The sequence below is a fragment of the Haemorhous mexicanus genome, chromosome 3 (genome assembly GCF_027477595.1).
Source record: "Haemorhous mexicanus isolate bHaeMex1 chromosome 3, bHaeMex1.pri, whole genome shotgun sequence".
Taxonomy (NCBI): domain Eukaryota; kingdom Metazoa; phylum Chordata; class Aves; order Passeriformes; family Fringillidae; genus Haemorhous; species Haemorhous mexicanus.
The window spans coordinates 110759035-110771660 of NC_082343.1; the positions used below are offsets into that span (position 1 = coordinate 110759035).

General features: G+C 43.4%; 1 protein-coding gene across 4 annotated transcripts in view; it reads left to right on the top strand.

The window, feature by feature from the left end:
• KLHL29 (kelch like family member 29) overlaps positions 1-12626 on the top strand; it is a 388396-nt gene that overhangs the window by 362234 nt on the left and 13536 nt on the right. For 3 of the 4 annotated variants that reach the window (XM_059842956.1, XM_059842959.1, XM_059842957.1), the window contains 2 exons: positions 3206-3399; positions 11492-11636. In XM_059842956.1, the coding sequence (XP_059698939.1) occupies positions 3206-3399; positions 11492-11636 (339 nt within the window). The remainder of the gene's footprint in view (positions 1-3205; positions 3400-11491; positions 11637-12626) is intronic. The other variant, XM_059842958.1, reaches the window with a different exon arrangement.

The following is a 12626-nucleotide window of genomic DNA, read 5'->3' on the forward strand; positions in this document are numbered from 1 at the left end:
GACACACCAGGAGGGAGCGGTGGAAGAGAGGGAAGAAAAACCTTTGCTTGGCTTGAAGCCAGCTCACATTATGTCTCCATCTATGGCTTCAAACAGGGGATTCGAATGCAAAGCTTGACTAATGGAAAGAGATCAAAGTGATTATTCTTTAAATCAGTTTCCTCCCTGCTGGCCCTTGAGCAGGGCTGCTGTGACAGGCAGCCAGGAGCCCCACGAGCTCCAGTGGCCGTGGTGTGATCATAGTGCCAGAGATGACACAACAGATGGAAAAGCCCTAGGGCAGGGAGGTAAAGCAGGTGTCAGTATTTTCTGTCCTGGGAGGTTACAAAGGTTCACCTTCATTCATTTTTAAACCAATTTAGTTAATCTGGTGGAAATCCTTGTGTGAACAAGGAACATTAAGAGCTGACTTGAGATTGACCAAAATGATGGAAACCTGCCTTGCAGAGACTTAAGGAGCTTAGACTACTTAGTTTATGCCATAGAAGGTAAAGAGTTGACTTTATTATTTTCTGCACATCCATATGTGAAAGAGAGAGATTTGATAAGCAGACAGCTTTATAATCCAACAGGGAAAAAGAAACAAACTTTCTGGTGGGTGGAAACTGAAGCAAAACAGACTAGAAATCAAATCTACCCATTTTGCAAGGATGGAGTGAACTGGAGGAGTAAATTCCCAGGGGATGGAGGGACTTGGTGAACAGCTGTTGGGAAACCTTGAAGGCATCAATTTCTCCTCTTCAGCCTCAGGACTAGGGTAGACACTCAAGAAAGTTGCTTCACTGAGCAGCCCATGTAAAACCCACATTAGCTGGCCATGTTAGGTAAACAAGGACTTGTTTCCACCTGCTTTATGGTTCTCTGATTTTTTAAACCAAATGACCTTCAAGAAAAGAGTGGGGGTTTAATCTTCACCACGTGCACCTGTATCCAGTAGATTTTCTGCTTTTGGCTTTCAGCAGATAAAGTGGAACTCATCATTTTTGGTTTTTCGGTGGCAGATGAAGGACAGTAGGGGAAAGAAAGATCAACTCTGTCATCGCAGAGCATAAACAGAGAGCAGTGGAAGTGGGTTAAAAATGGGGTCTGTGGGACCTGAGGCAGGGACATTCATCCAGAAAAAAAAGGTGATTGTTTTTGTGATTTGAACCATTCTCTAGTATTCCTATGGATGCAGGCCTCAGCCATACCCAGCCCCCAGCATATGTGAAGGATATAACCCCTTCCTCCCAAAAATATATTGGGACACCCAGAAAGTCATTGCCAAGAATCTCCTTGTCCTGGGAGCTGAAGTGTGCCAGGTACTTGTGCCCCTAACAGGAAAGGGACTTGGCTGCTCACCACCCCCATCTCAGACCAGTTTGGCTGCCCACAAATGTTCCTGGTGCTAAATCAGAGTAGATGGTGTGAGACAAAATGTATCAGTTGACAGGTGGAATGGTCCTAAAGGAGGAGCAAGAGAAAGAACGCTAGGTCAGTTCTCAGTTCTGTTGTTTTTCCCATTCTATACCCAATTATAGCCAATTTTTTTAACAAGACATCAAGAATTAAATTACCAATTACTGCAGTAGCTGAGTTAGCAAAGTATGTCCCAAAAGCAATGTGTGAAACTTTATATTATGTGAGATTCTTTTGCATATCTGCTTGGGTGGATGTGAGTGTTGCTCCCTATGAGTGCTGTGAGTGAATGCAGGAAATGCAGCATGTGGTTCTTACCTGGAGGAGCTGCTTGTGCAGTCAAAATGCATCTGCAGGCTCAGGTTTGATACAAGAATCAGCCCAGTAAAGGTGTGTCACTGTGAATGCTCCCAGCACCATGTTGTTTAATCTTGTTATATTTCTTTCCTTTGATCACTTGTTGTAGATTAATTTAATTTCTCTGTAACTAATTTAGAGCATCATACAAGGCAGTTCTCCATGCTCATTATAAGGGACTTTCCTAATTTTTTTTAGTTGAAGTTTGCCTCCCTCTTGCTTTTGCTTCAGTTTTATGAGTGTGTTAATTACTTTCAGTTAAATTACTTGAAAACTCATTAGTGCATTTTTATTAAGCACATTATTTTCTGCTGTTTATGCCATTTTTATCATTCCTCCCTTTTATTTTCCCTAAGTTTGAGCAGTGAAAATTTGAGGGACTTGTTACAGAGGGAGAATTCCCTTGTTGCCAAATCATATTTTGCAGATGGGTTCATGTTCATCAATTCATTTCATGTTCGCATATTTCATATCACTGTCTTTAAGAGCAAAAGCCCTGAATGGGTGGTGAGGGCTTCTGTTCTGGCAGTCAACAACTCTGAAAAATCACTATGCAGGAAACTCCTGTTTGACTGCATCTGTCATTACATGGAAATACAGAAACCTAAAAATCACATCATTCTCCACTGTCTCCAAGACTCATTTTAGCACAGCTATTTGGATCCCTGCCACATTATCTTTAAAAAAAAGGGATGCCTGTATTTGTGATGTTGTCTAAAATGAATCTTCAACCATGGATTGTTAACTGTACATCCCTTATGGTCAATGGCTTAATTAAATCAGATACCCATGACCTTAAAACTAATTTAGCACTTTCATGCATACTCTTTTCTGTTTGATTCATGTCAAATACAAATGCAATGGTAAAATCTTACTCCAGCATTGACAGCTGCAGCATCCTGAAATGAAGCACAGTAGCTTGGTTTGCACACTGAAAATTAAATGGAAGCAACTTATTGTGGCACAAAATAAGAGTTGCTGGTCAGTTAACTGGAGTAAAAGGAGCCATCATGTTGCATTATGTTGCAGGTGAGATGTGTTCCACAAGCTGAACAACTGAAGTATATTAACAGTTGCCTGCCCACAGTCACTATTGGATATCTCTGCACTGATTAGTAAGAATAATTTCATTGTATACTCATTAAAAGAAATTAATCAGTGGAAGACATCTCAACAAAGATGTCCCGAGTTTCTGCACCTTGGACTATAATGAGATTTGAGAGGCATATATAGAAAACAGAACCACCTTTCTCTGGGCTTCTATCCATGTTTTAAAACCTTAGAGAAAAGCATTCATTACATAGTTTACCAAGTGGCTGAATTTGCAAGATGTTAAAATAAATACATTTTCACCTCTGCTTTCCTTCTGCTTGCCAAGCCGCCTGTCTGTGCCTGTCTGTGCTGTCCAGTGCTGCTGAGCTCAGCTCACTGCTCCTGCTGTCGTCCCCAGGTACGACACCATCACCAACCAGTGGGAGACCATCGCCCCCCTGCCCAAGGCCGTGCACTCGGCCGCGGCCACTGTGTGCGGGGGCAAGATCTACGTCTTCGGAGGGGTCAACGAGGCCGGCCGAGCCGCGGGGGTCCTGCAGTCCTACATCCCTCAGACCAACTCGTGGAGTTTCATAGAGTCCCCGATGATTGGTAAGGGTGTGTGGTGTCACAGCAAATCTCTGTGCTACAGGGGTCTGAATGCCTTTGCAGAAGGCAAAGGAGTTGTGGGGTGGGAGGGGATATCCCTGGCACATAGTGGAAGGAATGCGTGGATACTGTACCAGAGAAGCAGTTATGTGGATTTTCACTGAAGGCAATTGTCGCTCATTAATGCACACTAGTTACGAGCTAGAAGTGATGAGTTCAAAGCAGAGGAGAAAAGAAATCAGTTAACTAGGTATGAACAATTAGCCATTTTAGATTTTAAAAACCTCCAAGTGCAGTGAAACTTCATGCTGGCATCCTGTGTTGTCCCATGTGGGCTCACAGCACTTCTCAAGTAGTGGATTATCACTCACGGGTTTGTTAAAATGCTGCCTGTCCTGTGGGAAGTGACAGGCATCCTGAACTGGAATTTATCAGTGGTGTCCACAGGCATATGTGCTTCAGAGGCTGACAGCTTCAAGACGTAATTTATTAAAACTATGTTTATTAGTTTATGAAGCCCTTGAGCTCACCAAATATTAAGAGCAAGATGAGAAACCAGGTTTTCCAGTGTACCAGCCAATGTCAGAGGTGGTGACTTCCTTCCAAAATTAGAAGAGCACTCAGAAGTTTGCAACTTACTTTCTTTCTGTGGTGATTTGCACCCTTGAGTGTTTAGGCTGCTTTTTGCAATGAGGTTTAGCACTGAGCCAGGCGAGGATGCTCCTGCAGGCGACAGCTGACCTGGGTCATCTGCTCTGCACTGGGCTCTGCCAGCCTTCGGTCTGGCTGCACCCAAGTGGCCAAAGAAACAGCTCTCACACAGTTATTGCAGAGAAGCTGCTTTCAGAGTTGTTTGCCTTCACCTCCTAGTTCAGAAAATCATACAGTGGTTTGGGACCTTTAAAGGTCATGTAACCCAAGCAATAACCAAGGACCATCTTTCACTAATTCAGTTTGCTCAGAGACCTGTCCAACCTGACCTTGAAGTTCCAGGGATGGGCCATCTACTTCCTGTCTGGGCAACCAGTTCCAGTGTTTCACCATTGGTGTTGAAACTGTGATTTCATTTTTGAAAAAAACATCTTCTCATTACTGAGCCTTAGAGCGATAGGAGTAGCAAGTAAGTAATCATAGAAGGACAGCTGTAAGGTATTCAGGTAAGGCCTGAGCATAATCAGAAACTTTGAATAAGATGCTTTTCCATTGCAGCTTGTTACAGTGATTCCAACCCTTTTGCTGGGGGTCCTGGTAGATCAGGACATGAGGGGCAGGTGCTCTGTGGCCACAGCCTCCCCTGGCAGACAGCGCAGCCGCTGCTGGTCTCGCATGCAGCCGGAGACAGCATGACACAGGCAGGACACAGTGTGAGGAACCCAACAGGAGGGTTTAGCCAGCCAAAGGCAAGTTTGTGTAAGACAGCAGCACAAACAACCCCACTGCCCAGCTTTTTCCATCACGTGGCTACAGCTATTGCTGCTCCTTTAATAAAAAAAAAAAACAATCCTGAAAAAATGAGTGCTTTATGTCAAGTCGTATTCCTTTTCCTTACCGTAATAATACAAGTGCCTCAGGAGCTAAGGAATCATCCCCTGGGCTTGTTCAGAGTCAACACTATGTGTGCTTAAAAAAACAGTCTTAACCATCCAGAGTTGGGCTCATCAACCATTGTTCTAATAGAGTTGTACTATTATTTCTTAATAGTACAAAAATACATTAAAGATACTCGTGAAGTTAAAATATGGTATTTATGTTTTCTTGGGGTAAGCTAAGTTCATTAGTGAAGCTGAAGGCATAAAATAAATGATAAAACGAGGAGTTCTTTGTTGGGTAATGTATAACGTCAATTTACCCGCAAATAACTTAAAATAACACAAAGTCTGAAAAATGGCACCACCATGGTGAATGACTGGGAACGTGAACTGGTGTATTGCCTGATCTTCACTACAAGGCAGTGGGAATTTTGGAAACATATTTTAATTTCTCCAGCTCTACAGAAACTATAGTGTCACCAGTATTTTTAAAGTATCCCCCTAAGAAGTAGATGCAGTGCCAGGTACAGTACAGACTAAAGGAAAGAGGAAGTAGAAGGAGCCTTTTGCAAAATGGAGCTGGGATCAATCCTGACATGATCACTGCCATGATGCCTCTGACAGTCTCAGAGCCTTTTTGTGCTGATTTGTGAGTTGCTAAGGTGTACCTCTGAGCTAAGGCAACTGAGATGTCTGATGGTGAGTTGTTCCAAAGTCCCCCCAAAGATCAGTGAAACCTCTTTGACCTCAGATAGGACAACAGTTTAAAAATGCTTCAAGCATGCTCAGATATGCAACGGTAGCTGCAGGCATTGAAAGCAGCCAAGCTCTGTGAAGATTTTTAGACCAGTGGCACCTGTCACAGTTCAGTGTGGTGTTTTATGATAGTGAATTGAATGCAGTGTGGCACACATTTGAACCCAAAAGATCCATCTTTGTCAAAGCATCACATGCCAGCCTAACCCAAGGCAGTGCTGGTATCAATCACGGCTCCTGCTTTGTCCAGTCTGAGTGGAGGTGAAGCAGGCTGGGCACTGACATCCTGCCTGTGCAGAGATTCAGACTGGGGACTGACAGGAAGTCCATGCAGCTCAGCCCTTGCTCTTCTGCCTGGAATTCTAAGAATATGCAGTGAATTCACTCCCAGTTCCCATTTATTCTTTCTGCTTCAGCTGTCAGGAAGTGTTGGGACATGGATGCCTGTGAGCAGTAGGTATGAACCCAGGCTCACTGACACGCTGCATGCAGATGCTGTGGAAGCCTTTGGACAAGTGTTGGTCACACACATTCACATGTGGGGAGGAGAAGGCCTTCCTCAATGCCCCATCTTCTGCCCCATGTCAGTGCTTTCCACCTTGGAATGGCCAGATGTTCCTGCAGCAGTGCACCCCACATCTGGATGTCACTGGGAGCCTCACAGAGCTTTCACATTGTATGTTTATAGTAAACCACGTTGCACATTCCCTTCTCCTGTTTTTAGATGTAAAAACAAAAGTCCTACATGAATAAATGAACCAGGGCTATGTACTTGCATCATCTGCCTTTCCATTTCTGGACAAGATGTCCTATATAGCTGTGCTAAAAATGTATTCCATGCCCAGCTTCCTGAGCTTTGTCTTATTTAACAAGATGGCCATAGACATGCTGAAGTCAGGGATTCTAAGTAAGCCTAATTACTTGGTCACTGCCTTTTAGTTCACATTGTGCCTTCATGACAAGGCACTAAATTATAACTTTTTTTGATACTCTGAACAGTCAGTGTGGAATTAAAAGTTTTTATTAATGTTTTTGGATTGTAAGAAAACCAGTATTTAATTACCATGACTATTATATTTTTCAATCTGGTGAGCGCCAGAGACAGAGATCTAAAATCTGTGAGTATTTCTGGTTTCTAATCCAAGTATCTAGTTCCTCACCATACCATTTTCTCCTGCAGTGATATGTCAGACCAAAGTGGGACAATCACAGACCTAAGAATGCAAGACCTATCTAGAAAGCAGCACTAGAAGCATCTGTGCATTTTTACTGCACTGTCCCACTGTCTAATTTTGGATAAAATGAATAATAATAATTATTTATTTTTTGACTTTACAAGAAAAATCAGATATATGTCTTGGCACTCTCCCAAGGCCAATAGTTTGGTATTTTTGTAGGGGAATATGGCTGGCTTTCACCTGAAAGTCCCACAGCAATGAGTGTTTCATCTCATTCTTCAGTGTATTTTTCTTTCCATGGCCAGTTCTAGGTGTTTTTCAACCTACTAAGCTTAAATTTCTATCTCAACTATTTCTCCTCTGTACATGCCATGTGCTCCCTTCAGAATAACTTTTTCCACCCCTCACTGTTTCGCTACCTATTCTCTGCCCTCCAAAATCAGTGTTTTTGTGTTGATGTTTATTTAATGTCCTCTTCACTCCTACCTCTCCTTCATTTCCATGGCTGTTCTTTTCCCAACACTCTGAAACTGAAGTTCACTAACATGGTGCCCATAAATTTGATGCTAAAGCTTCCCTGTGGTGGCATGTGGAGCCTCCTGCTTTGACATGGGCCATGCCCACCACACATACACAAAATGTGGTGTTTGCAAGTGAAGACCCTCGACTGTGGGGTCTCCAGGGAAGGTTTGCTCAAGGGTCAGTGGGGAAGCCCTAGGGCTGGCAGCCAGTTGTGTCTCTGGAAGAGATCAGCTCCCAGGAGAGCTCTGAGCCTGCAGAGTGACATCCAGTCCCTCACTGCTCATGCAGCAGCTTCACCTGGGCCTCACGAGCTGTGTTCAGGATCAGATCACAGTCTCCTGGTTATCCTGCGGCCATGCCATTCTTGAGTTTGTCTGCAAGGTGTTCAAGGAGGGGAAAAGGCACTTACACTTAAAAGCAGGCTTAGTTTGTATTAACCAGACTCCTTTCTCTAATCTGCTCCATCAAGTGCATCAACCTCCCCAGGAGACAATTTGGTTGGAGTTCTGCCTGGACTGGTGGCACTCCCACATTCTTCTTCCCAATAAAAATGTTTAACTAGCTTGGTTATAATAACCTTTTTCTGTATGAAGTGCTGCTGCCATTCACTGCAGTGCCCCTTCAATCTCTGACCAAGTGCATTACTGGAAGGCAGTGTAAGATCTTTGAGCAATCACAGAAGGGAAAACAGGACTGTGCTAGTTGTTCATGTAGAGTAGGGAGAGATGTGAGAGCCACAGACACATCCCAAGAGCAGCCTGTCCTCACTAAGTAAGGAGCACAGCAGCAGGATAAATCATCAGCCCCATGTGAAGGACGCCTCTGGCTCAAGGATTGTCATGGAGTGCACTCCTTCCTCCAATGGCCTGCCACAGAATAGAGCTACTGGCTTATCTTCCTGTAGCAACAGAAAAGAAGAAAGATGTTACCACGTTATCCACTTGGAGAGAAGATTACATTTTACCTATTATTTCATTTACATTTATTCTGCCTTCTAATCTCAAGTGTGTTTGCTGACCTGGACAAATCCCATTTAAGATTTTCCAGCCTGAAATGGATTACTATATCAAACAGCCTCCACACTTAGACTTTGAATAGGAAAGGAGGCTGCTTCTCTGTTTCCATGCTTCCTCTCCCCTGTCTTCCTTTTCTCCAGCAGCTTCTTGAAATGCCCAGTGGCCCCACTGTATCCCACAGAAGCCTCTGACACATAGAAGCTCATGTTCACACCCAGTAGCTCTGTCTACCTTCTCTCCAGCTTGCTGCATTTGACCAAAAAGCCCAACCAGAACATGCTTTTGCAAAACTAGGCTCCCCAACAGCTACCTTGCACTGGGACCATGTTAAGGACTTCAAACAGTGACAGAAGTTGGAGTCTGCTGAGAGTTTGCGTGAGCATGCCAAGCCCTGAAAAAGACACCACCACAGGAAGAGTGTGGGTTGCAGCTGGGTTGAAGTAAGGTTAAAGATTGAAGGTGGTCATCCACGCCCAAGGATCAGGAAAACTTGAGGTTTCCAAAATCCCAGTATCCATGAACAATTTCTGTCCCCAGGTTAACAAAAGAAAAAAACACCAAAACCCCCGCTTCCTCTCTACCTGTTTCTGGAGGAGTGTCCCTTGTGTCTTTTTGCTGTATCTTCATCAGTAACAAGAGACTTTTCTGTGAACAGCTCCTTTCTTGAAAGAAACAGCAAAGATTTTTCTGTGTCTCAGACTTACTTGATAACCAATTTATGAAATTAGAGCAAAAGACAAAAGCAGTAAAAAGACAACAGATAGGAGATGTATTGAAAAATTGATGAGTATCAAACATGATTGCCTCTTATAAAGAAAGAAAAAGAATATCAGACTGTCTGCCTATTCAAAAAGGGGAAAAAAAAAGTCACTATAAAAATACCCAAGGGGTTTCCCTCTCGTTCTTGAACAAAAAGAAATGTGAAGTCAGTGATTCAGTCCCCTGAGAAGTCACTGTTTCTGCCGTGAGGGAGCCCCAAATAATTTCCCTGTGAGATTTGGGAGCTGAGAGGATTTTTTTAATGCAAGAGTTTCATTCTCCTTCAAAACAGTGCCAGTCAGAGAAAAAAAAAAAACACCCAGGAAGATGTGATAATTAAATATGGAAAATTTCTGGTGAGTGTCTTAAGTGGAAAAAATGTCACATATGCAAGTCTGATTTGGAAAGGGATGCGAGCCGGGTTGTTGGGATAGATAAGCCTTTCTGATGAATTACAGTGGCTTAGCGGCACAGTGAAGAAACTGAATACTCCTTGTTCTATTTTCTGGATGAATTAGTTTCTTGCCATCTGTTCCCAAGGATCAGTGACATTTTCCTAATACAGCCGTGGTTTTTTGACATATGCCTGTAGATACTCGACATAGTAGGAACTCAACTTTAACCCCATCATGGGTTCTGTCTGTTTCCCTGCTGGGTGCTTCACCCCTGTAGGTCCCCCTGGGCACATGCCAGAGTGGGGTGGGATGAACTGAGCCAGACCACCCCATGGCCATGCTGGAACAGAAGCAGACAGCACAAAACCATTCTTTTCATTCTAGTTTTACCAGCTGAAACTGCAATTAAGGAGATACCTCTCTTCTGGAGATGATCATCAGCTTTTGCTTAACTCCTGTCAAATTAAATCTCTGTTAAATATTTAATGGAATAAGGTAGTTTTACAAGAACCTCAGGGTTACAACACACCATGCAAGAGGTAAGCAAATCCCAAAATAAAGCTGCTGGATCTGGTTTAAGCCCATCCTTTTCTGTGCTCCTAAAAGGACACAGTCATAATGCTGTAGCTTTGGGAGGAACATATAAACCCCTTTGGTGTTATGTAGAGGCTGGTATCAGAGATGTAAGAGCACAGTAAAGGTGGTATCTCACCTCTTCTCCAGCTCCTGCCTGCAAGTCCCCTTGGGAGGAGGTTGCAGGGGCTGAAACCAGCAGGACTGTGTCCAGTCTGATTCCTTGCTGGAGATGCGGGGGGATCAACATTCCCTGAGCACATGAAAATTCTCCATTTGTAGTTATATATAAATTAAAGCCTTTCCAAAATCTGCATTTTCATGTGTCCCCCGACCCCAGTATGGCCTCCCAGGAAATATGCCCTTCACACCCCAAAGGGCTAAGCCACCTGCCTCTTAGAGAGCTGGTTGTGAAGTTTATTTTAACTCAAAGAATGTATTTCCCCATCTTTTGTTCCCAGGCACTACTGACTGGTTCCGAGGAAATGTTGATTAAAAAACTGTATCTCATCAAGACAGACATCATCATGAGAAATTTCAGCCCAACTGGCTCATATTTAATAATGTGCATATGGCATGCTAGCAGCATAAGGGACAAGCCAACTAATTAGATTAGAACTATTTTATTCAATAATTTATGATTAGTTTTACTAATATTTCTAATAATGCCACAGCTAACAAGAATTTTAAAGTGTCCTTAGAAAATCTGATTGAACTTGACGCAGGATGAGAGATTTGCTTAATTTCAAACTCCTAACCTCACACAGTTTGTTGCTAAATTACAGGAGTGCTTGGAGATACACACACATCTGAAAATAAAAATGCAGGTGAATTTATGAGACAGATAAAGGTGAAAAAGAAATCAGGTTACAGAAAATCTTCTGGAAATGCAGGGGTGACATTCCCACAAGCAAAAGCACAATATAAAAGAGTATCAACTATTGGATATTATTAAGGGGGTCTCTTGCTATGGGTTTCTGCTATGCTTAGCTGCTGAACAGGCATGGGAAGCACCTGAGCTAAAATTTGCAGCAATTCAAAATTCTGAAACAATCTAACATCTTAATTTCATATATAACTGTGGAACTTTCTTGGTGACTCCTTTAGGCTTCAGAAGAAGATAATTGTTCTTTAGCAGTTTAGAGGGAAGCACATACTGGGGGATGAAGAAGTGATGAACTTTAAAAGTGCCTTTGAGAACTTGGAGAGAGGAGAACAAAACCTGGAAAGGTTTCCTCATTTTTCTTTCCCTAGCCTTGGAGGTTTAGAGAAACGTGACTTATCTATAAATAAGGGAATGTATAAATAAAAAAACAGTCTCCAAACCTGAGCCTAAAACTGATCTCAGTGTTGCTTTCCATTGACAGATAACAAATATGCTCCTGCAGTCACTCTCAATGGGTTCATCTTTATTCTTGGAGGAGCTTATGCGCGAGCAACCACCATCTATGACCCAGAGAAAGGCAATATTAAAGCAGGTCCCAACATGAACCACTCCAGGCAGTTCTGCAGGTGAGAAAAAACATTAAAATGGAATTACCGGTGCCTTAACATTTTCTGTTGATAAATGAGCTACTACAAGTGAAGGGGAGAGGGGAAGGGAGGTGTGAACCATTTGGGGTTTTTCCTCATCTCTTTTCTGTACGTACTCAGGCACACAGCATTTCCCAGAGTGTACATTCAGCAGTCTGTTGTGGTTCACGTGTCTCCTCACATCCAGGCACGATGGATCATGGGGTGGGATGTGAGTTGGGCTCCCCCAGTGATTACAGGAATGCTGTTCTCAGTTTGCCATGTGCAACTAGAGGATGATAAATACCCTCTGTAGGAGAGACCACCATAATATGGAATGTTTTTGCTAACCAGCTAAAAGATCCTTGAAAGAAAAATAATCCTGAGTAAGCACTACACACAGATATTAATTACTATTATTTATTAGGTGCTTGTGATTGCTTTTTGGGCTCCCTTCCCTGATCGTGGTCACAAGTTGAACCAATTTCACCAATTGTGTGACAAAAATAAAACTTGGCAGCCATGGCAGGTACTGGCAGCACTTAAAGGCCTTTTAAATGGTTTTACATGGCTGCTACTGAAAGGCAGGCTTGTTCTGCACTGTGCACAGCCAGCCCTTCCCCGAGCAGATTCCCAGCCTGGGGAGGGGCTGAGCTGCTGGTTTCCCTGGAAAAGCCACAGCTGCTCTCTAGACACTGCCACAGGCACCAGGTGAGGGTTTGTTACCCACGTCTGATGCAGCAGCACCCTGAGGCACTGAGCCAAGCCAGGGTGGAGGGGCTGTGCCAGGCACTCTCCTGACAAAGCACTGGCTGGGGTGGGAGGAAGAGCAGCAATGGGCAGCAGCAGGGCCCACAGCAGACCCACTTCTTCCAAATATTCAGCCAACTGCAACTTGCTCCAGGGGTGTCCCTGGCCCCCATCTTACTGTTGGAAAACACCTCCATGTTTTAACTTGGATTTAGCCTTTCACTTCAGTACATGAGAAAA